Raw genomic sequence first — 27,555 nt, forward strand, 5'->3', positions numbered from 1 at the left:
AGTAGCCATCTGACATAAGGAAATGCATGTTGGCATGGGCGCAACTTTGGTTTTAGAAGTGGGGGGACAATCTTTTTTTAATACAGTCTGATAAACAATCCAAACAGCCTACCCGACGGCTCGGAGGCATGGTCCTAAAGCAAACAGGTGCCTCCTTTTGTATCACATTACAATGATATAACTGGGGGGACAAAAATGCAATTTCAGAATGTGGGGGTGAAAGTTGCGCCGCTGGATGTTGGCGTTGTAACATGCAATCCACATATCTCTTTCTCTCTGGGATTAGGCCTAAGCTTCTCTTCCTTTATATAATATATATACAATATCAAATATTCATATCATACAGTGGACACCTAAGCCTGTAAGCCTATGCATGCAATTACCCTGATACATTTAGTACTCAAATCTCTGACAGCTGAACCATGAGGTAGACAATTATTGTTTTAGGAAAGTAACATAGCTGAAACACAGTTCTTAAAACATTTTTTATTTTCATTTAAGCCTTGTTCATATAGGCAGTTTGAAGTGACTCAAATCCTTTCTTTTTGCATATTCGATTCGAATCAGGTTCTTTTTCCTGCAGTGTGAACAGCCAAAAAGCACATGGAATCAGATATTTCAAGCCACATACAATCTGATTCCTGGCCATGCAACCTGTGTCTGAATAATCAAATCTGATTTATTTGCCCTCAAGTGGATTTTAGACTGTTATTTGGCATATATTGTTGCTGTCTAGCTACTCTGTTGACAGTTTGACAAGAACATGTGGAACTAGTTGTTAATTTTTTACAAACAAATTAGTGAATATGGTAGAAAGCAAAACGGCTACCTAGTTAGCTTGACTGATGTAGCTAGCCAAAAAGGACTTGTTTTGAAAGCTGGATAATCTTATCCTCTGAGGATTTTAAAATGTTCTAACACTATGATTTTGAACATTCAAAGCAACTGGGAAAAGTCCATGGCAGGCATTGTTGTCACCTTAACTTCTGAGTGATAGGAAGCACGAGCACCACCAATCAGCCTACACCACGGTGCACACACCCATTGTTACTATGACAACTAGCGTAGCCATGTCAGCAAATCACTGCTGTCTAAACACATACATATTGTCACGCAACATATTGTCACACTTAATACTGTATATACTGTAACTTAATGTTGTAAAAAAGAGTAGAGACCACTGGTGATGAACTAGGCTACATATGGAATTACTAGGCATTGTCCTCAGGGTACTTCTCATGAGAGATAACGTCAGGTCTGGCATTCTATCACACAATGTGATTTCTAATGGCTTTCTACCTCGATTTATAACAAACAGGAACACATTTCTCATCCTTGAAGTCGATGGCACAGCACTCACTAATAATACATGTGCAAATGGGGTTGTCTAACAGGCACTGCTAGCAGTAAGGAAACAAAGTGAATGTCATTTTTACTGCGGCAAGAACAGATCGAAAAAATATGTGGTGGTTTGGGTCAGAGGTTACACAAAATTAAACAAGTGGCTGAGTCAGAGTTGTGACCCACAGCCCTAAATCATCACGGAGGTCAAACTGAGGTCTCCATCCACCTCCAGGACGTTGACCTGCTGGAGGAGGGTGTGGCGGTGTTTGTAGGTGCTCGTCTGATTCCCGTTGACCACTATCTTGTAGCACTGAGCCTCACAGGAAATAAACAGCTGAAAATACAAAACTAGCCTTATTACTACTCAGTCTCTGATATAGAGAGAGAAACAGTCCGGAATCTTTAAAGTGATAATCTCTCTAATGAGCATCATGCCAGAGTCTGGGTGACTAAACCATCAAGGAACTCTGTATCAGGAAAGGGCTTGAGTGGCATGCTTGGTGCTGAAACAAAAAATAATGATTCATCTTTGAAACGAAGAACGTATACACGCAGCTTCGTGTTCATGGTGGGTAGTTACCGTGAAGGCTTGGCCCCTGTGGAAGGGCATTCCACCAGAGCGCTCCTCCTTTCCCCACTGGTCCTTCAGCTTGCTGTTGCGTACCACTAGGGTCTCGTCAAATCGGGGGTTGTAGTGCAGCACAATCTCAGAGTTGCAGAGTAGGTTAACATTAAACCTATAGGCAAGGAGAAAAGGTTAAGATCAGTGTTGGTGAGAAACCATGACAGGAGAACTGCTATAGTTGCACCCTCCAGGATGTTTTGTAAGCCTACCTCTTTCTAAGCCAAGGGGTCATTGACACACTTTCAATACCATGCAAATGTGGTGAACTAGAATTGCTAAAGTTCTTGTATACTTTTTTTTCTAAGGGGAACAACATTAAAATATATAAAATCATAGTATAATTGTGCCTATAACTCCAGGGGAAGTGAATGTCTCACTGTGGTTCCCCTTTACAGTAAAGACAATAAGACAGGATCAGACCTATTGGCATTGGGGTTAACCACTCCCTGGATGTTGATGGTGCGTCCAGGGTGGAGTCCACCATTGATCATGTTCTTGTATGGAACAGCCTGGATGAAAATGTAAGATTTGAATAAATCACTCATTATGACCAACAGACATTGATGTGATACAGTAAGTAGAAGGTCATTTACAAAGAATGGTGGCTGGACATATGGAGGAGGAGCCTGTGAGGAGCAACAGGAGAGAGGGATCTTGACAGCATGTTGATTAATGTACTACACTTTCCTGTAAACAGGTTACTGTATGTTTACTGTAGAAACCTGCCTAAAGACAATGACAGGGGTTATACTCACATAACGATACAGTCACTGTACTGAATGAGGAAGTAGATCACTCTAAACTAAATATGAACTTTAGTGATCTTAAAATTCCTCATCACAGGCAATATCAGTAGTACTGAACATAAAACCAACATATAGAGACTGAAAGACAATGAAAGGAATACAAATTACAGATCTGCCCCCAAAAAATTATGAATCCAATAGTGTTTGACCAATAAATTATCATTATTGATTCAGATTAACCTGTCTGGGATATGGGGCAGTATTTTCACGGCCAGATGAAAAAACGTACCCGATTTAAACTGGTTACTACTCTTGCCCAGAAATGAGAATATGCATATTATTAGTAGATTTGGATAGAAAACACTCTGAAGTTTCTAAAAACTGTTTGAATGGTGTCTGTGAGTATAACAGAACTCATATGGCAGGCAAAAACCTGAGAAGATTCCAAGCAGGAAGTGGCCTGTCTGCGAAATGTAGTTCTTCTTTCTAGTCCCTTTCGAAACTACAATATCTGTGCTGTTACATAGCACTTTCTAAGGCTTCCATTGGCTCTCTAAAGCCTTCAGAAAGCGGAGTGAGGCGTCTCCTGTCTCTGGGCAGAGTATGGTAGCTCAGTTTGTCAGTGGTCTGCCTGGTGACTAAGAGATTGGATATGCGCGGTCCTGCGACCATGCTGTTTTTTCTTTTCCTCTTTGAATGAATACACTATTGTCCGGTTGGAATATTATCGCTATTTTACGAGAAAAATACCATAAAAATTTATTTTAAACAGCGTTTGACAAGCTTCTAACCACGGTAAAGGAACATTTTGAATTTTTTTGTCTTGAAATGCGCTCGCACGTCACCCTTTGGATAGTGACCTGAACGCACGAACAAAACGGAGGTATTTGGACATAACTATGGATTATTTGGAACAAAAACAAAATTTATTGTGGAAGTAGCAGTCCTGGGAGTGCATTCTGACAAAGATCAGCAAAGGTAATACAATTTTTCTAATACTAATTCTGAGTTTAGTGTGCCCCGAAGTTGGCGGGTGTCAAAATAGCTAGCCGTGATGGCTGAGCTATGTACTCAGAATATTGCAAAATGTGCTTTCGCCGAAAAGGTATTTTAAAATCTGACATAGCGATTGCATAAAGGAGTTCTGCATCTATAATTCTTAAAATAATTGTTATGTATTTTGTCAACGTTTATCATGAGTAATTTAGTAAATTCACCGGAAGTTTGTTTTTGGATATAAATATGAACTTGATTGAACAAAACATGCATGTATTGTATAACATAATGTCCTAGGAGTGTCATCTGATGGAGATCATCAAAGGTTAGTGCTTCATTTAGCTGTGTTATGGGTTTTTGTGACATATATGCTTGCTTGGAAAATGGCTGTGTGATTGTTTTTGGCTATGTACTCTCCTAACATAATGTAATGTTTTGCTTTCGCTGTAAAGCCTTTTTGAAATCGGACAATGTGGTTAGATTAACGAGAGTCTTGTCTTTAAAATGATGTAAAATAGTTGTATGTTTGAAAAATAGAAATTATTGCATATTTTTGGTTTTTGTATTTCGCGCCAAGTTCATCCAGTGGATATTGACGAGGCGTTCCGCTAGCGGAACCCCTACATGTAAGAAGTTAACTTACTGGACATCCTGGTTGCGCGGGAAATCCCGGTTGCGCGGGAAATCCCGGTTGAGCGGGGAATCCCGGTTGAGCGGGGAATCCCGGTTGAGCGGGGAATCCCGGTTGAGCGGGAAATCCCGGTTGCGCGGGAAATCCCGGTTGCGCTGGAAATCCCGGGTGAGAGGGGAATCCTGGGTGAGAAGGGAATCCCGGTTGCGCCGGAAATCCCGGTTGCGCCGGAAATCCCGGATAAGAAGGGAATCCTGGCTGTGCAGGAAAGGTGGGCTAAAAGAGATGAAATCCCTTTAAAATCAGTTGAATTACCTTCAAATTCTCTGTACATCTAATTAATGTGTTAGGTACTACTCACTGCAGGGTTCTGGAAGGCGATGGAGGTCACCTCCACTTTTCCCTCGACTGAGATGGTGTCCACTGCGTCAAACGGAATACGGTGCTTAAAGGTCATGAAATGTTTCCCATTCGCATTCAACTGAAGGCAGAGAACAGAGAACGACCATGAGCAGAGTCATTATGGACCTGAGGACAGTGAGTATTCCAAGTTAACCCATGAATTGAAATCTATTTTAACTCCTTAACAGACTAGCATAAATTGAGTCACACTGTAAAATAGATAAAAAGAGAATAAAGATAGAATAACATACAATTTCAAGAAAACAAGAGTGAAGCACCATGTTAGATCATGAGTCACTGACTTCATTAAAATCAAGGGGGGGCTCTGTAAGCATAATCTTTTACAATCATTCACACAAACAGACGGAAAAGGTTATTGTGTAGTCGGAATGTACAGTTGTAGGATCTTAGGAGGAAAAGCAAACCTTTAGTGTATTCAAGGTTTAAAAAGAATTCTAAAGTTTGTAATTTCCCTTTTAAAAATGTCAGACTTGATTTGTCCTCACGAAAAAATTATCAACCCAATTAATTATAATCCACATAATAATTCACATTTCTTGTTGCTGCAGGATTATTTTGTCTTAAATTAAGAGCCTACATCTCTATACTCCATATACTATAGTATGGGAGGGTTTGGGTGACCTGGAAGCCGTCCCTCTGGACGGTGATCACGAGGCTGAAGCCAGAGCCATGCTGAAAGGGGGAATGCTGTTTCCGCTCCTCTGTCCCCCATCTGGACTGCTGCAAGGTGTTGGCCACCACATATCCAGGGTGACTGTCATATCGTGGGTTGAAGTGAAGGGCAATGTCCGCCCCTGCCCTAGAACCACACTGCAAATTCACATGGAACCTGAGAGCGAGCGAGAGCGAGTGAGAGAGAAAATAAATAAATAAGTGGATCCGGAGATGTTAACCTCTACGGGATCGGTGTCCCCCTGCGTGACGGTTGAGCTAACGTGTGCTAATGTGATTAGCATGACGTTGTAAGTAACAAGAACATTTCCCAGGACATAGACATGTCTTATATGGGCAGAAAGCTTAAATTCTTGTTCATCTGACTGCACTGTCCAATTTACAGTAGCTATTACAGTTTAAAAATACCATGCTATTGTTTGAGGAGAGTGCACAGTTATGTACTTAAATGTATCAATTGACCAATTAAGCACATTTGGGCAGACTTGGTACATTATTTTGAACAACAATACAATGGTTCATTGGATCAGTCTAAAACTTTGCGCATACACTGCTGCCATCTAGTGTCCAAAATCTAAAATTGAGCCTAGATTCCTAAGTTATTTATTGGCCTTTCTCTTGCTTTTCAAAGATGATGGAACCAAAAAAGAGAAAATGCCTGTTTTTTGTCTTTGTATTATCTTTTACCAGATCTAATGTGTTATATTCTCCTACATTAATTGCACATTTCCACAATCTTCAAAGTGTTTCCTTTCAAATGGTATCAAGAATATGCATATCCTTGCTTCAGGTCCTGAGCAGTTAGATTGGGTATGTCATTTTAGGTGAAAATTGAAAAAAGGTTCTGATCGTTTTAAACAGTTCTCCAAACAAGTTTTAAATCTGCACAGAAAATCTGTAGTATGCATAATCTGGACTGGAACGCAACCCCTGAATCTCTGGAAGACAAAGAATGAGGAAATGTGTTAACAAAGTTTATATCGGTGAGTGGTGACCCACCTGTCTGCCCCATGGTGAAGTCTCCCAGTAATAGTGATCGTCTTCCCCTCCTGCAGCCCACCTTGGATAGTGCCGGTGAAAGGGAGTCTCTGCGACAGATATTAAACAGAATCATTGATGATAAACTGAATAAAATAAGAATAGATCAATTAAAAGAGCTATTACAGTGTATCCAGGCCCCTTTTCTTTTTCCACATTTTGTTACGTTACAGCCTTATTCTAAAATTGATTAAATTAAATGTTTTCCTCGTCACTCTCACACATCACCCCATAATGAATAAGTGAAAACAGGTTTTTAGAAATGCTTGCAAATGTATTAAAAATACACAACAGAAATACCTTATTTACATAAGTGTTCAGACCCTTTGCTATGAGACTCGAAATGAAGCTCAGGTGCATCCTATTTCCATTGAGATGTGTTTCTACAAGTCCACCTGTGGCAAATTCAATTGATTGAACATGATTTGGAATGGCACACAACTGTCTATATAAGTTCCGACAGTTGACAGTGCATGTCAGAGCAAAAGCCAAGCCATGAGGTCGAAGGAATTGTCCGTAGAGCTCAGAGACAGGATTGTGCCGAGGCGCAGATCTGGGGAAGGGTCCCAAAACATTTCTGCAGTATTGAAGGTCCCCAAGAACACAGTGGCCATCTTTCTTAAAATGGAAGAAGTTTGTTAAGGCAAGGGCTGATTTCAAGGTTTTACTGCTAACCTACAAAGCATTACATGGGCTTGCTCCTACCCATCTTTCCGATTTGGTCCTGCCGTACATACCTACACGTACGCTACGGTCAAAAGACGCGGGCCTCCTAATTGTTCCTAGAATTTCTAAGCAAACAGCTGGAGGCAGGGCTTTCTCCTATAGAGCTCCATTTTTATGGAATAGTCTGCCTACCCATGTGAGAGACGCAGACTCAGTCTCAACCTTTAAGTCTTTACTGAAGACATATCTCTTCAGTAGGTCCTATGAGTAAGTGTAGTCTGGTCCAGGGGTGTGAAGGTGAACGGAAAGGCTGGAGCAACGAACCGCCCTTGCTGTCTCTGCCTGGCCGGTTTCCCCTCTTTCCACTGGGATTCTCTGCCTCTACCCCATTACGGGGGCTGAGTCACTGGCTTACTGGTGTTCTTCCATGCCGTCCCTGGGAGGGGTGCGTCACTTGAGTGGGTTGAGTCACTGACGTGGTCTTCCTGTCTGGGATGGTGCCCCCCCTTGGGCTGTGCCGTGGCGAAGATCTTTGTGGAATATACTCGGCCTTGTCCCGGGATGGTATGTTGGTGGTTGGAGATATCCCTCCAGTGGTGTAGAGGCTGTGCTTTGGCAAAGTGGATGGGGTTATATCCTACCTGTTTGGCCCTGTCCGGGGGTTTCATAGGATGGGGCCACAGTGTCTCCTGACCCCTCCTGTCTCAGCCTCCAGTATTTATGCTGCAGTAATTTATGTGTCGGGGGGCTAGGGTCAGTCTGTCACATCTGGAGTATTTCTCTTGTCTTTTCCGGTGTACTGTGTGAATTTAAATATGCTCTCTCTAATTCTCTCTTTCTCCTTCTTTCTTTCTCTCTCTCGGAGGACCTGAGCCCTAGGACCATGCCTCGGGACTACCTGGCTTGATGACTCCTTGCTGTCCCCAGTTCACCTGGCCGTGCTGCTGCTCCAGTTCCAACTGTTCTGCCTGCAGCTATGGAACCCTGACCTGTTCACCGGACGTGCTACCTGTGCCAGACCTGTTGTCCCAGACCTGCTGGAACCCTGACCTATTCACCGGACGTGCTACTGTAACCGATGTGAAATGGCTAGTTAGTTAGCGGTGGTGCGCGCTAATAGCATTTCAATCAGTGACGTCACTCGCTCTGAGACTTGAAGTAGGGTTTCCCCTTGCGTTGCAAGGTCCATGGCTTTTGTGGCGCGATGGGTAACGTTGCTTCGTGGGGTGTCAGTTGTTGATGTGCGCAGAGGGTCCCTGGTTCGAGCCCGGGTTGGGGCGAGGAGAGGGACGGAAGCTATACTGTTACATTGATGCTGTTGACCCGGATCAGTGGTTGCTGTGGAAAAAGGAGGAGGTCAAATGGGGGGTGAGTGTAACCGATGTGAAATGGCTAGCTAGTTAGCGGTGGTGCGCACTAATATCGTTTCAATCGGTGACGTCACTCGCTCTGCGACCTTAAGTAGTTGTTCCCCTTGCACAGCAAGGGCCGCGGCTTTTGTGGCGCGATGGGTAACGATGTTTCATGGGGTGTCAGTTGTTGATGTGCGCAGAGGGTCCCTGGTTCAAGCCCAGGTTGAGGAGAGGGACGGAAGCTATACTGTTACGCTATTGCAAATAGAAGTATTATGTTCAACAACTGACATTTTCAGATATTTTGACAAACACACTTTGGTGCTTACAATTCATTCTCTATTGTCATAGAGTTGGTGGGCACTTTCATCTGTGATCTTTGTGATATGACTTTCTTTAAGCACGTACTGATGTAAGGGATTACCCCCCTGATTTGGACAAAATAACATGGCAACATATTGGCATAGCACGAATCATACACACGATTGAAATAACCACCCAAATCGGCCCATCTCCGGGCCAATCATATGGCAATTTTCCGATGGCAATTGCCAATTGTAACACCCCAAATTTCCTTTAGATGGCGAGCGTGCTCCACCTTGGTTTTTCATACAGCAAATGATACCCAATTCTTACCCAAGTCTCAGATTTTGATAAAATGATATTTTTTTTGAAAACGTAGTATCTTGTAAAAAAGTGGTTTCTGGACCGTTTTTCGAAATTTTTTCGATTGTTATGTCAATTACACATGTATAAGAGCTGTATGAACATGCTTCTGACGTTTTTTATTGATGTCGTTTTTTGGGTTGCTTTTGCTTGTGCGCAAGGCATATGATTTGTGCATTTTGAATATGATTTCATAGGAAAAAAGTGACATTTTTTTTTTCATTTTTTTTGCAAAATGACATATCCAATGCTTTTTTTTGTCACTTGTGGAAGTATTGCAAGTGCCAAATTACAGCAAATATCCAAAAGATAGCTAGAGCTCTCCGCAGTGAATTTTCATATTGCAAATGTAACACAATTCAAGTCCCAAGTGTCAAATTTTGAAAAAATGACATATTTTTTGAAAACTTTTCAACCCTAAAAAAGTGGTTTCTGGACCGTTTTTCGAATTTTTTTTGATTTTTATGTCAATTACACATGTATAAGAGCTGTATGGACATACTTTTGACATATTTTATTGACATAATTTTTTGGGTTGTTTTTGCTTGTGCATAAGGCATTTGGAATATGTTTTGTGCATTTGGAATATGATTTCATAGGAAGTCAAAAGTGACATATTTGCTTGTGCATAAGGCATATGATTTGTGCATTTGGAATATGATTTCATAGGAAGTCAAAAGTCACATATTTATATTTTTTGCCAAATGCCATTAGAAATGTGCAAATTAAATGTCCAATTCTTTTTTTGTCAATTATACATGTATGAAAGTATTGAATGTGCCAAATCAGTATGTTTGTCCGTTTGCCATGTACGATCATAGGAAGTCGGTTTCCAAACCCAAAAGTCAGTGAACCATGTTCCAAATGGCATTTATACTGCCCAAATGATATATATCCCTATGTTGAGCCATCAATCAACGCAGATGGTCTACTTGTCATGTATGATGAGGGAGAAGTGGGACTCTGTTGCTTTTAACATTTTTAACGAATTTGACATGCTCAGAATGCATAATTGACTGGCCCGATGATCTCGGGATGGCCGTGCAGTGACTGTGGTTCCTCTCCATCGCTCGTTGTGTTGATTTCATCATGTCAACTTTGGTGATATTTTTTGCTGTTGAATCATCTTGCAAATGCGCGTTACATTTGCAATATTGCGCGTTACGTTTGCAATATGATTCAATGGGCATTTAGCATCACAAATTTAGGCATGCTCAAAAATACTGCAGAAATGCATTATTGACTGGCTCGATGAACTCGGGATGGCCGGGCAGTGACTGTGGTTCCTCTCCATTGCTCGTCACCCAGCAGTCAGCGTCCATCAGTCAATTAGATGTCATTTTGACACCAAACTGATAGCATCTGACACCAAATCCACTTTTTCCAACTCGTATAGAAGCCAACTATCACATATGTCAGAGAAGGCCCATAATTCACAGTGCTTTCAATTTTAACCATAAAAAAACCTAAAACACATAGTTACGTTATAGCTGCGGGTCCAGCTCTGACATTATGTGTAGGCCTATGTGAGGCGACCCCGAATCCCAAGTTTCGGCTCGATAGGTCATTCGGTGCCCGAGCAATGGCCTAATTGGTGCTGAAAATCCACTTTTTCAGGGCGTTACTACGGGGCCCCTGAATGAGCTATCGGACAGAGACATTGGGGTCCGTCTCTATGGGCCGAGGCGGTTTCAATGCACCTAGTCTTGCGACTCTGGGACATTTCTACATGTCGCCATGTCCGTGATATTCAAAATGAATTGAAAATATTGCAAATGTACGAGGCGGTTTCTCGGTCAGAGAACCTTCTAGAGCCCCATAAATCACCGTGCACTATCGACTTGAGCTCTAGAACAGGTTTCTAAAATTTCGGAGCTCTAGGTCTGACGGTTCTTGAATCGTTTGAACGAAAGTAACTATTGAAGGCGGTATAAGCCTCTAAGCCCCATACTATGTACCTATGGCCAAATTGTGTGTGTGTTTTTGTTTTTTTTGCAAAAAGAATAGACACACGTTGTCTTTGGGGTAGGCATATACAGAATCCTGAATATGAAGTCTCTACCTTAAGAATTGACTGAGAAACAGATGGTTGAGTTGCGTGATTTTCACTATCTGCAGGTGGCAATATGACAATAGCTCTTGGGTGTTTTTAACCACTTCCGGTTGTCACAGGAAGCTGTTGCTTCACACACGTTGTCTTTGGGGTAGAAATAAACAGAATCCTGAATAAGAAGTCTCTACCTTAAGAATTGACTGAGAAACAGATGGTTGAGTTGCATGATTTTCACTATGCGCACGTAATATGACAATAGCTCTTGGGTGTTTTTAACCACTTCCGGTTGTCACAGGAAGCTCTTGCTTCACACACGTTGTCGTTGGGGTAGACAGAAACAGAATCCTGAATAAGAAGTCTCTACCTTAAGAATTGACTGAGAAACAGATGGTTGAGTTGCGTGATTTTCACTATCTGCAGGTGGCAATATGACAATAGCTCTAGGCTATTTTAAACCACTTCCGGTTGTCACAGGAAGCTCTTGCTTCACACACGTTGTCTTTGGGGTAGACATAAACGGAATCCTGAATAAGAAGTCTCTACCTTAAGAATTGACTGAGAAACAGATGGTTGAGTTGTGTGATTTTCACTATGCGCACGTAATATGACAATAGCTCTTGGGTGATTTTAACCACTTCCGGTTGTCACAGGAAGCTCTTGCTTCACACACGTTGTCTTTGGGGTAGACATAAACGGAATCCTGAATAAGAAGTCTCTACCTTAAGAATTGACTGAGAAACAGACGGTTGAGTTGCGTGATTTTCACTATGCGCACGTAATATGACAATAGCTCTTGGGTGATTTTAACCACTTCCGGTTGTCACAGGAAGCTCTTGCTTCACACACGTTGTCTTTGGGGTAGACATAAACGGAATCCTGAATAAGAAGTCTCTACCTTAAGAATTGACTGAGAAACAGACGGTTGAGTTGCGTGATTTTCACTATGCGCACGTAATATGACAATAGCTCTTGGGTGATTTTAACCACTTCCGGTTGTCACAGGAAGCTCTTGCTTCACACACGTTGTCTTTGGGGTAGACATAAACGGAATCCTGAATAAGAAGTCTCTACCTTAAGAATTGACTGAGTAACAGATGGTTGAGTTGCGTGATTTTCACTATATGCAGGTTGTCCATATGACAATAGCTCTAGGCTGTTTTAACCACTTCCCGTTGTCACAGGAAGTTCTTACTCAACACACGTTGTCTTTGGGGTAGACATAAACAGAATCCTGAATAAGAAGTCTCTACCTTAAGAATTGACTGAGAAACAGATGGTTGAGTTGCGTGATTTTCACTATCTGCAGGTGGCAATATGACAATAGCTCTTGGGTGTTTTTAACCACTTCCGGTTGTCACAGGAAGCTGTTGCTTCACACACGTTGTCTTTGGGGTAGACATAAACAGAATCCTGAATAAGAAGTCTCTACCTTAAGAATTGACTGAGTAACAGATGGTTGAGTTGCGTGATTTTCACTATATGCAGGTTGTCCATATGACAATAGCTCTAGGCTGTTTTAACCACTTCCCGTTGTCACAGGAAGTTCTTACTCAACACACGTTGTCTTTGGGGTAGACATAAACAGAATCCTGAATAAGAAGTCTCTACCTTAAGAATTGACTGAGAAACAGATGGTTGAGTTGCGTGATTTTCACTATGCGCACGTAATATGACAATAGCTCTTGAGTGATTTTAACCACTTCCGGTTGTCACAGGAAGCTCTTGCTTCACACACGTTGTCTTTGGGGTAGACATAAACGGAATCCTGAATAAGAAGTCTCTACCTTAAGAATTGACTGAGAAACAGATGGTTGAGTTGCATGATTTTCACTATGCGCACGTAATATGACAATAGCACTTGGGTGATTTTAACCACTTCCGGTTGTCACAGGAAGCTCTTGCTTCACACACGTTGTCTTTGGGGTACACATAAACAGAATCATGAATAAGAAGTCTCTACCTTAAGAATTGACTGAGTAACAGATGGTTGAGTTGCGTGATTTTCACTATATGCAGGTTGACCAAATGACAATGGCTCTAGGCTGTTTTAACCACTTCCCGTTGTCACAGGAAGTTCTTACTCAACACACGTTGTCTTTGGGGTAGACATAAACAGAATCCTGAATAAGAAGTCTCTACCTTAAGAATTGACTGAGTAACAGATGGTTGAGTTGCGTGATTTTCACTATATGCAGGTTGACCATATGACAATAGCTCTTGGCTGTTTTTAACAACTTCCGGTTGTCACAGGAAGCTCTTACTTCACACACGTTGTCTTTGGGGTAGACATAAACAGAATCCTGAATAAGAAGTCTCTACCTTAAGAATTGACTGAGTAAAAGATGGTTGAGTTGCGTGATTTTCACTATCTGCAGGTGGCAATATGACAATAGCTCTTGGGTGTTTTTAACCACTTCCGGTTGTCACAGGAAGCTCTTGCTTCACACACGTTGTCTTTGGGGTAGACAGAAACAGAATCCTGAATAAGAAGTCTCTACCTTAAGAATTGACTGAGTAACAGATGGTTGAGTTGCGTGATTTTCACTATCTGCAGGTGGCAATATGACAATAGCTCTTGGGTGTTTTTAACCACTTCCGGTTGTCACAGGAAGCTGTTGCTTCACACACGTTGTCTTTGGGGTAGACATAAACAGAATCCTGAATAAGAAGTCTCTACCTTAAGAATTGACTGAGAAACAGATGGTTGAGTTGCGTGATTTTCACTATATGCAGGTTGACCATATGACAATAGCTCTAGGCTGTTTTAACCACTTCCCGTTGTCACAGGAAGCTATTGCTTCACACACGTTGTCCTTGGGGTACATATAAACAGAATCCTGAATAAGAAGTCTCTACCTTAAGAATTGACTGAGTAACAGATGGTTGAGTTGCGTGATTTTCACTATGCGCACGTAATATGACAATAGCACTTGGGTGATTTTAACCACTTCCGGTTGTCACAGGAAGCTCTTGCTTCACACACGTTGTCTTTGGGGTACACATAAACAGAATCATGAATAAGAAGTCTCTACCTTAAGAATTGACTGAGTAACAGATGGTTGAGTTGCGTGATTTTCACTATATGCAGGTTGACCAAATGACAATGGCTCTAGGCTGTTTTAACCACTTCCCGTTGTCACAGGAAGTTCTTACTCAACACACGTTGTCTTTGGGGTAGACATAAACAGAATCCTGAATAAGAAGTCTCTACCTTAAGAATTGACTGAGTAACAGATGGTTGAGTTGCGTGATTTTCACTATATGCAGGTTGACCATATGACAATAGCTCTTGGCTGTTTTTAACAACTTCCGGTTGTCACAGGAAGCTCTTACTTCACACACGTTGTCTTTGGGGTAGACATAAACAGAATCCTGAATAAGAAGTCTCTACCTTAAGAATTGACTGAGTAAAAGATGGTTGAGTTGCGTGATTTTCACTATCTGCAGGTGGCAATATGACAATAGCTCTTGGGTGTTTTTAACCACTTCCGGTTGTCACAGGAAGCTCTTGCTTCACACACGTTGTCTTTGGGGTAGACAGAAACAGAATCCTGAATAAGAAGTCTCTACCTTAAGAATTGACTGAGTAACAGATGGTTGAGTTGCGTGATTTTCACTATCTGCAGGTGGCAATATGACAATAGCTCTTGGGTGTTTTTAACCACTTCCGGTTGTCACAGGAAGCTGTTGCTTCACACACGTTGTCTTTGGGGTAGACATAAACAGAATCCTGAATAAGAAGTCTCTACCTTAAGAATTGACTGAGAAACAGATGGTTGAGTTGCGTGATTTTCACTATATGCAGGTTGACCATATGACAATAGCTCTAGGCTGTTTTAACCACTTCCCGTTGTCACAGGAAGCTATTGCTTCACACACGTTGTCCTTGGGGTACATATAAACAGAATCCTGAATAAGAAGTCTCTACCTTAAGAATTGACTGAGTAAAAGATGGTTGAGTTGCGTGATTTTCACTATCTGCAGGTGGCAATATGACAATAGCTCTTGGGTGTTTTTAACCACTTCCGGTTGTCACAGGAAGCTCTTGCTTCACACACGTTGTCTTTGGGGTAGACAGAAACAGAATCCTGAATAAGAAGTCTCTACCTTAAGAATTGACTGAGTAACAGATGGTTGAGTTGCGTGATTTTCACTATCTGCAGGTGGCAATATGACAATAGCTCTTGGGTGTTTTTAACCACTTCCGGTTGTCACAGGAAGCTGTTGCTTCACACACGTTGTCTTTGGGGTAGACATAAACAGAATCCTGAATAAGAAGTCTCTACCTTAAGAATTGACTGAGAAACAGATGGTTGAGTTGCGTGATTTTCACTATATGCAGGTTGACCATATGACAATAGCTCTAGGCTGTTTTAACCACTTCCCGTTGTCACAGGAAGCTATTGCTTCACACACGTTGTCCTTGGGGTACATATAAACAGAATCCTGAATAAGAAGTCTCTACCTTAAGAATTGACTGAGTAACAGATGGTTGAGTTGCGTGATTTTCACTATGCGCACGTAATATGACAATAGCACTTGGGTGATTTTAACCACTTCCGGTTGTCACAGGAAGCTCTTGCTTCACACACGTTGTCTTTGGGGTACACATAAACAGAATCATGAATAAGAAGTCTCTACCTTAAGAATTGACTGAGTAACAGATGGTTGAGTTGCGTGATTTTCACTATATGCAGGTTGACCAAATGACAATGGCTCTAGGCTGTTTTAACCACTTCCCGTTGTCACAGGAAGTTCTTACTCAACACACGTTGTCTTTGGGGTAGACATAAACAGAATCCTGAATAAGAAGTCTCTACCTTAAGAATTGACTGAGTAACAGATGGTTGAGTTGCGTGATTTTCACTATATGCAGGTTGACCATATGACAATAGCTCTTGGCTGTTTTTAACAACTTCCGGTTGTCACAGGAAGCTCTTACTTCACACACGTTGTCTTTGGGGTAGACATAAACAGAATCCTGAATAAGAAGTCTCTACCTTAAGAATTGACTGAGTAAAAGATGGTTGAGTTGCGTGATTTTCACTATCTGCAGGTGGCAATATGACAATAGCTCTTGGGTGTTTTTAACCACTTCCGGTTGTCACAGGAAGCTCTTGCTTCACACACGTTGTCTTTGGGGTAGACAGAAACAGAATCCTGAATAAGAAGTCTCTACCTTAAGAATTGACTGAGTAACAGATGGTTGAGTTGCGTGATTTTCACTATCTGCAGGTGGCAATATGACAATAGCTCTTGGGTGTTTTTAACCACTTCCGGTTGTCACAGGAAGCTGTTGCTTCACACACGTTGTCTTTGGGGTAGACATAAACAGAATCCTGAATAAGAAGTCTCTACCTTAAGAATTGACTGAGAAACAGATGGTTGAGTTGCGTGATTTTCACTATATGCAGGTTGACCATATGACAATAGCTCTAGGCTGTTTTAACCACTTCCCGTTGTCACAGGAAGCTATTGCTTCACACACGTTGTCCTTGGGGTACATATAAACAGAATCCTGAATAAGAAGTCTCTACCTTAAGAATTGACTGAGTAACAGATGGTTGAGTTGCGTGATTTTCACTATGCGCACGTAATATGACAATGGCTCTTGGGTGATTTTAACCACTTCCGGTTGTCACAGGAAGCTCTTGCTTCACACACGTTGTCCTTGGGGTACATATAAACAGAATCCTGAATAAGAAGTCTCTACCTTAAGAATTGACTGAGTAACAGATGGTTGAGTTGCGTGATTTTCACTATGCGCACGTAATATGACAATGGCTCTTGGGTGATTTTAACCACTTCCGGTTGTCACAGGAAGCTCTTGCTTCACACACGTTGTCGTTGGGGTAGACAGAAACAGAATCCTGAATAAGAAGTCTCTACCTTAAGAATTGACTGAGTAACAGATGGTTGAGTTGCGTGATTTTCACTATCTGCAGGTGGCAATATGACAATAGCTCTTGGGTGTTTTTAACCACTTCCGGTTGTCACAGGAAGCTGTTGCTTCACACACGTTGTCTTTGGGGTAGACATAAACAGAATCCTGAATAAGAAGTCTCTACCTTAAGAATTGACTGAGAAACAGATGGTTGAGTTGCGTGATTTTCACTATATGCAGGTTGACCATATGACAATAGCTCTAGGCTGTTTTAACCACTTCCCGTTGTCACAGGAAGCTATTGCTTCACACACGTTGTCCTTGGGGTACATATAAACAGAATCCTGAATAAGAAGTCTCTACCTTAAGAATTGACTGAGTAACAGATGGTTGAGTTGCGTGATTTTCACTATGCGCACGTAATATGACAATGGCTCTTGGGTGATTTTAACCACTTCCGGTTGTCACAGGAAGCTCTTGCTTCACACACGTTGTCTTTGGGGTACATATAAACAGAATCCTGAATAAGAAGTCTCTACCTTAAAAATTGACTGAGTAACAGATGGTTGAGTTGCGTGATTTTCACTATCTGCAGGTGGCAATATGACAATAGCTCTTGGGTGTTTTTAACCACTTCCGGTTGTCACAGGAAGCTGTTGCTTCACACACGTTGTCTTTGGGGTAGACATAAACAGAATCCTGAATAAGAAGTCTCTACCTTAAGAATTGACTGAGTAACAGATGGTTGAGTTGCGTGATTTTCACTATGCGCACTTAATATGACAATAGCTCTTGGGTGTTTTTAACCACTTCCAGTTGTCACAGGAACCTTAGAATCGACACAGGTAGACCTCACAGTAGCCTGATGGATTGTTGTAGAAGACAGGTTCATAAGGCATTCATAACCCACATAGGCTTCAGGTTGAATTTTGGAGAATAGTCTATGTGTTCCTATGGGGAGAGAAGTCATTGCACACAGTTTGATCTAAACACCTTCTTTTCACTGTGAAGGGTTAATGCCACAGGGTCAAGGTTGGCTTGCACAGATCGGGAGGACCTCAGGAACGCTCCTGGTTCCTCTCCATCGCTCGTTGTGTTGATTTCATCATGTCACCTTTGGTGACATTTTTTGCTGTTGAATCATATTGCAAATACACGGATGCGCATTTGCAATATGATTCAATTGGCATTTAGCATCACAACTTTGGCATGCTCAAAACCACTGCAGAAATGCATAATTGACTGTCCCGATGAACTGGGGATGGCCGTGCAGTGACTGTGGTTCCTCTCCATCGCTCGTTGTGTTGATTTCATCATGTCAACTTTGGTGATGTTTTTTGCTGTTGAATCATGTTGCAAATGCGCGTTACATTTGCAATATTCCATGTTACGTTTGCAATATGATTCAATGGGCATTTAGCATCACAAATGTGGCATGCTCAAAACCACTGCAGAAATGCATAATTGACTGTCCCGATGAACTGGGGATGGCCGTGCAGTGACTGTGGTTCCTCTCCATCGCTCGTTGTGTTGATTTCATCATGTCAACTTTGGTGATGTTTTTTGCTGTTGAATCATGTTGCAAATGCGCGTTACATTTGCAATATTCCATGTTACGTTTGCAATATGATTCAATGGGCATTTAGCATCACAAATGTGGCATGCTCAAAACCACTGCAGAAATGCATAATTGACTGTCCCGATGAACTGGGGATGGCCGTGCAGTGACTGTGGTTCCTCTCGATCGCTCGTTGTGTTGATTTCATCATGTCAACTTTGGTGATATTTTTTTCTGTTGAATCATGTTGCAAATGCGCGTTACATTTGCAATATTGCGTGTTACGTTTGCAATATGATGCAATGGGCATTTAGCATCACAACTTTGGCATGCTCAAAACCACTGCAGAAATGCATAATTGACTGTCCCGATGAACTGGTGATGGCCGGGCAGTGACTGTGGTTCCTCTCCATGGCTTGATGGTGACATGAGAGAAGTGGGATTGTCGTTTTTTAGCAATTTTTTTGAAAAATGTCCAAAATGACTAGGTGCGCCCCATACTGGATGGGCACTGATGGAAGGTGCTCACTACCCAACCGTGCACCCCTTGCACCACCCTAAAGGCATTTAAAACCATTCTAAAAAATTACTCCTGGTAACCCATTTCGGGTCACCATGTGCACTGATGCGCATTTGCAATATGATTCAATGGGCCTCAACATCACGAATTTGGCATGCTTAAAAACACTGCAGAAATGCAAAATTAACTGTCCCGATGAACTGGTGATGGCCGGGCAGTGACTGTGGTTCCTCTCCATGGCTTGATGGTGACATGAGAGAAGTGGGATTGTTGTTTTTTAGCAATTTTTTTTGAAAAATGTCCAAAATGACTAGGGGCGCCCCATACTGGATGGGCACTGATGGAAGGTGCTCCCTACCCAACCGTGCACCCCTTGCACCCTCTAAAGGCATTTAAAACCATTCTAAAAAATTACTCCTGGTAACCCATTTCGGGTCACCATGTGCACTGATGCGCATTTGCAATATGATTCAATGGGCCTCAACATCACGAATTTGGCATGCTCAAAAACACTAAAGATATGCAAAATTGACTGTCCCGATGAACTGGGGATGGCCGGGCAGTGACTGTGGTTCCTCTCAATGGCTTGATGGTGACATGAGAGAAGTGGGATTGTCGTTTTTTAGCAATTTTTTTGAAAAATGTCCAAAATGACTAGGGGCGCCCCATACTGGATGGGCACTGATGGAAGGTGCTCCCTACCCAACCGTGCACCCCTTGCACCCTCTAAAGGCATTTAAAACCCTTCTAAAAAATTACTCCTGGTAACCCATTTCGGGTCACCATGTGCACTGATGCGCATTTACAATATGATTCAATGGGCCTCAACATCACGAATTTGGCATGCTCAAAAACACTAAAGATATGCAAAATTGACTGTCCCGATGAACTGGGGATGGCCGGGCAGTGACTGTGGTTCCTCTCTATCGCTCATTGTGTTGATTTCATCATGTCAACTTTGGTGATATTTTTGCTGTTGAGTCATATTGCAAACGCACGTTACGTTTGCAATATAGCGCGTTACGTTTGCAATATGATTTAATGGGCATTTAGTATCACAAATGTGGCATGCTCAAAAATACTGCAGAAATGCATAATTGACTGGCCTGATGAACTGGGGATGGCCGGGCAGTGACTGTGGTTCCTCTCTGTCGCTCATTGTGTTGATTTCATCATGTCAACTTTGGTGATATTTTCTGCTGTTGAATCATATTGCAAACGCACGTTACGTTTGCAATATAGCGCGTTACGTTTGCAATATGATTTAATGGGCATTTAGCATCACAAATTTAGGCATGCTCAAAAATACTGCAGAAATGCATAATTGACTGGCCCGATGAACTCGGGATGGCCGGGCAGTGACTGTGGTTAATCTCCATTGCTCGTCACCCAGCAGTCAGCGTCCATCAGTCAATTAGTTGTCATTCTGACACCAAACTGATAGCATCTGACACCAAATCCACTTTTTCCAACTCGTATAGAAGCCAACTATCACATATGTCAGAGAAGGCCCATAATTCACAGTGCTTTCAATTTTAACCATAAAAAAACCTAAAACACATAGTTACGTTATAGCTGCGGGTCCAGTTCTGACATTATGTGTAGGCCTATGTGAGGCGACCCCGAATCCTAAGTTTCGGCTCGATAGGTCATTTGGTGCCCAAGCAATGGCCTTAATTGGTGCTGAAAATCCACTTTTTCAGGGCGTTACTACGGGGTCCCTGAATGAGCTATCGGACAGAGACATTGGGGTCCGTCTCTACGGGCCGAGGCGGTTTCAATGCACCTAGTCTTGCGACTCTGGGACATTTCTAAATGTCGCCATGTCCGTGATATTGAAAATGAATTGAAAATATTGCAAATGTACGAGGTGGTTTCTCGGTCAGAGAACCTTCTAGAGCCCCATAAATCACCGTGCACTATCGACTTGAGCTCTAGAACAGGTTTCTAAAATTTCGGAGCTCTAGGTCTGACGGTTCTTGAATCGTTTCAACAAAAGTAACTATTGAAGGCGGTATAAGACTCTAAGCCCCACACTATGTCCCTATGGCCAAATTGTGTGTGTGTGTTTTTGTTTTTTTTGCAAAAAGAATAGACACACGTTGTCTTTGGGGTAGGCATATACAGAATCCTCAATATGAAGTCTCTACCTAAAGAATTGGCTGGATGACATAGGGTTGAGTTGCGTGATTTTCACTATATGCTGGTTGACCATATGACAATAGCTCTTTGCTGTTTTTAACAACTTCCGGTTGTCACAGGAAGCTCTTACTCAACACATGTTGTCTTTGGGTTAGACATAAACAGAATCCTGAATATGAAGTCTCTACCTTAAGAATTGACTGAATAACAGATGGTTGAGTTGCGTGATTTTCACTATATGCCGGTTGACCATATGACAATAGCTCTTGGCTGTTTTTAACAACTTCCGGTTGTCACAGGAAGCTCTTGCTTCACACACGTTGTCTTTGGGGTAGACATAAACAGAATCCTGAATATGAAGTCTCTACCTTAAGAATTGACTGAATGACAGATGGTTGAGTTGCGTGATTTTCACTATCTGCAGGTTGCTTATATGACAATAGCTCTAGGGTGATTTTAACATTTTCCGGTTGCTCCAGGAACCTTAGAATCGACACAGGTAGACCTCACAGTAGCCTGATGGATTGTTATAGAAGACAGGTTCATAAGGCATTCATAACCCACATAGACTTCAGGTTGAATTTAGGAGAATTGTCAATGTATTCCTATGGGGAGAGAAGTCATTGCACACAGTTTGATCTAAACACCTTCTTTTCACTGTGAAGGGTTAATGCCACAGGGTCAAGGTTAGGCTTGCACAGATCGGGAGGACCTCAGGAACGCTCCTGAGGTTGAATTGTGCTTCTAACCCTAATGGTTCTCTCACTGTCACCCATAAGCACTTGACATATTGGTGCAGGCCTCATTTTGGGCCTAGTTTTCTCACGGTCGCTGCGCTCATACCGAGCAAGCTACGGTCAAGCGGGGCGTCTCATTGAACTCGTCTCAGCCTAGAGATAATGGTAATGCCATTGCAGGCTCTTTGTGTCTTTAAGCACCGCTCTGTGTCACTCCGTCCTTGCTGTGTGTGTGTTTGAGAGAGCTTTTCTTTGACATCTGATGGGATAAATGACTGATTTACAGTTCATGAGGGTTGCCTAGTCACACATATGAAGTTGTGGAAAGATCTGACCTTTTTAACCCTTCAAAGCAGCCCCTATGACACCATTTTAAGGCATTTCTGGTTGACACAGGAATCTGAACGTTAGGCTCTTATAGAATATTGAGTTTTAAGTGTTTCTGTTAAGAACTGACTTATTTACAGAGGGTTGAACAAGTGTGTGTTGTTTCAGAAAATCACAGAAAATCACAGAAATCTCGCAGAGCTCCGAAACCTGCCTTAACGGACTCATCTGAACACGCTGCAACTGGATATGTAACTTTTTTGAAAAAAAAACCTCTTGTTGTTGAATATCACCAATGTGTCATTGTACAATTTCTCTGAAATGAACATTGGTAAATGCATGGTTCCTTTTCTCCTGACACCGTAGGCTCATGTAGTTTGATGTGAAGTGGTCAAATCAGCACTCTATTTTCCTGTTTGACTTTCAATCCCAGAAAAATAGCCTTAACTCGAAAAGCGTCGAGGCCTCGACTCCATCCTGTTCGGGGCCAACTGCCCATTATGCCAAACCCACGCAGACCGAGTTTCGTCTTCGAATTGTCTTCGGTTTAGGAGAAAAAGCCGTGTCGCATTTGGTGATATATGTTACATTTGCAATATGATTCCATACGCCCTCTCGTGGAATAATCCGGGACTGCAAGAAAATGACCAAAATTTGAAAATTTAATTAAACGGAAACCGAAGGTCCGAGAGACTCCGTTCGATGACTTCCTGGAAGATCCGGCCCCCGCGATCGGCCCGACGCCGTCCGCGGATTTATCGGACGTGGTCGGACGTCTAGTAAGGGAGGGTACATTTGCAACATGGACTTTCTCACTAACCATACGGATGGCGCACGCGACGTCCCTTCTGTATGAAACTGTCCCTTAATATTTTTTCTTAGTCTACAAACGCTCTACATTTATTCACTCTGTGATACGGTTGGATCCTATATGCTACTTTTATTATTGTCCTATAAATGGTTCAGTGCCTATAATTTAGGCTGTGTGTAGAATGGTGCATAAAGGAAATTACCTCTTACTAAATTACTACTAGATTATAGTGATAAGGAAAACAGCATACACATTTGGCTTGTGTATTTGCCTATAACTAATTATAATTCCATTATGTTTGCATAAAAAAGAGAATACTTCAAAATGAGAAGATCCTGCCATGGAAAAGACGACTGGGTGGACATAAAGTGGAAAGGAAGGGAAATAACTCCCACCATGCAGCAGGACACCTTCAGCTGTGGGGTCTTTGTAATGCAGGTTTGATAGTTATATTTTCAATAATGAATGGTTAGCCGTTAGCTGTTATGTGACATTTAGGTCAAAAACTCTATTTTATGTTTTGGTGTAGATGGCCAAGGAAGTTGCACAGAACTTCCCCAACATCCCTCCCAAATTGATATGGAACCTTCAAAAACACATGGAGCAACTGCGAAAAGAAATGGCTGAGGATATACTAAAAATGTCTGGTATGTAATGACGTTTAATTAAATGTAAATAAATGTAAATTCTTTATTTTCATGTAATTGTGTCAGACAGCCATATGTTCAGATCATGCCTATGATTTCAGAGTTCAACAAAGCCAACAACTGCTTCATTTGTGCCACTGATAAAGAACCTGGATGTGGCCCAAAGACTGACTGGGTTAGTAACTTTATTTAACATGTTTATAATCTTTTGACAACAGTGACTGCGTGTAAGACAATTTATGATATAACACAATGGATAGCTAATTCGTCATTCGTCATACTGCATTGATATTTGATATTATTTATAATGTGTTAAGCTTTGTTTTGTTTTAGATTGAATGTTTTGCATGCCAACGTTGGTTCCATGTGCTGTAACTAGGAATGAAGACAATAGAGTTCAACAGAGTAAAGAACTGGAAGTGCAGTCTTTGTTGTTGAAAATGTATGCTATACTCCATCCACACTGAAGAGGCTCTGAAATGTACATCAACCAGGAATAAAGAGAAAGTTAACACTGTGAAATGTTTCATACTTAATTGAAGTTAAGTGTCTGTTGACATGTTGGAAAAGATTAAAGGTCTACAATTTCTGTTTAATTTGTCAATATTCAATTTGTATTCATTGATTTACTGGCCACCATTACTGTGGTTACATGTTCAGTATATGTATTGACCAGCAAACCCACTGCAGCCTACCTCACTAGCTCACTCTTCATCCCTGCTTTGGACAATTAATAGCATGACTCTTGTACTTTGCCCTTTTCCTTTATGGTTGATATTAACGATGAAAGGAGATATTATCTGTCCCTCTCCTATTGTGTAGTGCTGTTAAATACTGTGAAAAAATAAAAAACAGGGAAAACAAGTACTTAGTACTACCAATTATTATAGATAAATATTAAAGAAAAGGGTAAACACAACACTGGACTGAACCTCCTAATTGTCAAACTAACATTAATGTACAACAATATAGAAGAGACATAACTAGAGGTTATGCAATATGGGTGTATATCCACTTACACTGTATATCCACTTACACTGTGTGTAATTGACATGACCAAGGAGCTATTGAAATGTAAAACTATGAAAAATGTACGTTACACCGCGTGATTTTACAGTACATAAACAAGAGTGTGCAATATAGAAGGGTACATTCTGCACCATGTCAGGAGCTATTGAAATTTTACATTTAGAAAAATTCATGTAAAAACGTGTGAGATGAAAATGGACAAACTAAAGGGTGTACAATGTGTAGGCCTACAGAGTGGACATTCTGAAACCTGTTTGAAGTCCCTAGGTCACATGACCAAGGAGCTTTTGAAATTTGAAATTTTTAAAAATTTATGTAAAATCTTGTGAGATGAAAATGGACAAACTAAAGGGTGTGCAATATAGAAGGGTAGACAGTGGACATTCTGAACCTTGTTTGAAGTCATTAGGTCACATGACCAAGGAGCTATTGAAATTCAAAAATGTAAATAAATAATTTAAAATAGTGCGAGATGTAAATTGACAGAAAATAAATGTGTGCAATGTGTGTCTATGACATCGGGTTAGCTAGAACCCGTTTTGAAAGTTTTAGGAATAATGGTTAAATAGCTATTGAAATTCTAAAATGATGATTAGTCACTATGTTGACGGTCCCTAGCTGCTGCTGATGGAAGACTACAGGCGAATATCGTTCACAGTGTGTTGTGAACGTTTTAAATTGTATAAACTGCCTTAAATTTTGCTGAACCCCAGGAAGAGTAGCTGCTGCTTTGGCAGCCGCTAATGGGGATCCATAATAAATACAAATAAATAGGCGTAAGTCTACATAACGGTATACGCGAGACATTCAATGTCGCCTAATAACATAAATATTACATTTGCACAATAGCATGAATTGATACTATGAATGTCTAGTTATGCATCTATTGATTTTAGCATTACATCTGTTAACGGAACAAGTCAGACTAAAACTGGCTGAATAATGTATATTACTGAGCGGAGGGAGCCCATTATGATTACCAGATGTGACCGTATCCACACGCCCAACTCTCAAAGTTAAACATTAAGCACATCTACATTTTAAATACACAACAAATCACATAAATGCTTATAATAAACATACCGGATTATGAAAAGGTTCTTGGTTATAAAATGCCATTTCTCCAAATCTCACTGTCAGTTGAAGCGTCTTTCTTCTCAGTTGCTCAAAGCTCTCCTCTCGGTGATGATAGAATTTCAGAGATGTTTAGTTTAGTTTTTTCATGCGTTGAAGGGGGCGGAGGAGGAAGTAAGTAACAATGCGGCCTAGTTTACAATGCCTCGTTACATTTAGGGGTTTTAATCTAAGGAATACATCTGTTGAATACATGTATATATGGTGCAAGTTGTGCGTTATCGGACTTACCTTACTTGGTAGTCCTACACATAGACTAGTCAAGAGACGATGTGCGCCGATATATTCTTATGCTTTTTTTAATCATTAACCAGCAATCACTCACAGTCAGGTGATGTTGTCGGGAAGATGAGCAAAAGTTGGACAAAGTTTGCTGTGTGTAAAGGTCAGTTTGTCTCCATGCACATACACATGCATGCTAACATCACCATGGAAAATAGAACCCAAATGGAACCTTTTTCATTTCAAATAATTTCTTATTCCATATCCTAATTAATTGCCCTATTGCCACCTCAAACCGAGAAAACTAACTGTAGGTTACAACTGTTCTTTAGCCTACTGAGGAAGGCAGGGGTACAGAACAATGGTGTTTGTTTTTATGCTGCTTTTGTAACCAATTGGGAGGTGGAATTTACCAGTTGTGCAGTCATAAATACTAGTCGGATGCATTCAAATGCTTTGAACTAGTTGAGAAACGCTGATTGGCTAATGGCCAACAAGCTGGGTAAACCAAAAGCAAAAAATACAGCTATCATGCTTGCAAACAAATGATAGTGATCAAAACCCATATTCATAGATTGATTTTTATAAATAATGTTTTGTTGTTGCATTTAACTGCCGAAAATGCTGTTATCGAGGTCATTTCCTTAGTATGTGACGTCAGAGGCCACCATGTCGGAGAACTGGGAGCTGATAGATGAGTTTGCCTTTTTCCCAGTCGTATGTGGTCATTTCCCACTTCCCACTTGGATACGAATGCAGCACGAGTGCTTTCAATGACTGGGAACCACATGATCAATTTCCAAACAGGATGATGACTAAGGGGCCCCACATCCAAGTTAGAGGTTACAGTACACCCTTACTCTGGCTGGGAGAGCCAGTGAGGGTGGAGGCTTTTGCTCTAGTCAAGCAGTAAGATACCTTTTAAAACATGGTCTTCTACCATATCATATTTTTTATGTCAGCTTTTTCCTTTGGGGAAAGGACAAAAACTTAACACCATTTGAAGCTAAAGTTGCTTGTTTACTGTCAGTGTGGCCACCTTAAGTGTGTACAAACACCAGTGTCCTGATAAAATGTTGCATACTCCACAGGTTAACAATGTCATAGGTCATGCCCTAAAATTGACGTTACAAATCATTATCACTGGTGTTGCAAAATCTTCAAACCAAGGGAATATGACTTGCAGATGATATCTCTAGCAGAACATCCCCAAATTTCTATTTACACTGAACAAAAATATAAACGTTGGTCCCATGTTTCATGAGCTGAAATAAAATATCCCAGAAATGTTCCATATGCAAAAAAAGCTTATTTCTCTCAAACTTTGTGCAC

General features: G+C 41.3%; 1 protein-coding gene and 1 long non-coding RNA gene across 3 annotated transcripts; both read right to left on the reverse strand.

Annotated features, from left to right (window-relative positions):
• Window positions 1–471: 471 nt before the first annotated feature.
• On the reverse strand, window positions 472–26,276 carry LOC115206477 (galectin-9B). Of its 2 annotated transcripts, XM_029773515.1 has the most exons (8): window positions 25,951–26,276; window positions 6,437–6,525; window positions 5,387–5,594; window positions 4,704–4,823; window positions 4,355–4,618; window positions 2,390–2,478; window positions 1,925–2,081; window positions 472–1,678 (listed from the first exon to the last, which is right to left on the reverse strand). In XM_029773515.1, exons 1-8 carry the CDS (start codon window positions 25,984–25,986, stop codon window positions 1,532–1,534), a joined length of 1,110 nt encoding a protein of 369 aa, XP_029629375.1. In that variant the 5' UTR covers window positions 25,987–26,276; the 3' UTR covers window positions 472–1,531. The 2 variants fall into 2 exon arrangements, with proteins under 2 accessions (XP_029629375.1, XP_029629377.1); XM_029773517.1 differs by lacking the exon at window positions 4,355–4,618.
• LOC115206478 (uncharacterized) lies at window positions 23,868–25,208 on the reverse strand. Its single transcript, XR_003880803.1, has 2 exons — window positions 24,534–25,208; window positions 23,868–24,312 (listed from the first exon to the last, which is right to left on the reverse strand). It is a non-coding gene; the product is annotated as an uncharacterized LOC115206478 (long non-coding RNA).
• Window positions 26,277–27,555: the final 1,279 nt, after the last annotated feature.

Source organism: Salmo trutta, chromosome 13 (genome assembly GCF_901001165.1).
Source record: "Salmo trutta chromosome 13, fSalTru1.1, whole genome shotgun sequence".
Classification (NCBI taxonomy): domain Eukaryota; kingdom Metazoa; phylum Chordata; class Actinopteri; order Salmoniformes; family Salmonidae; genus Salmo; species Salmo trutta.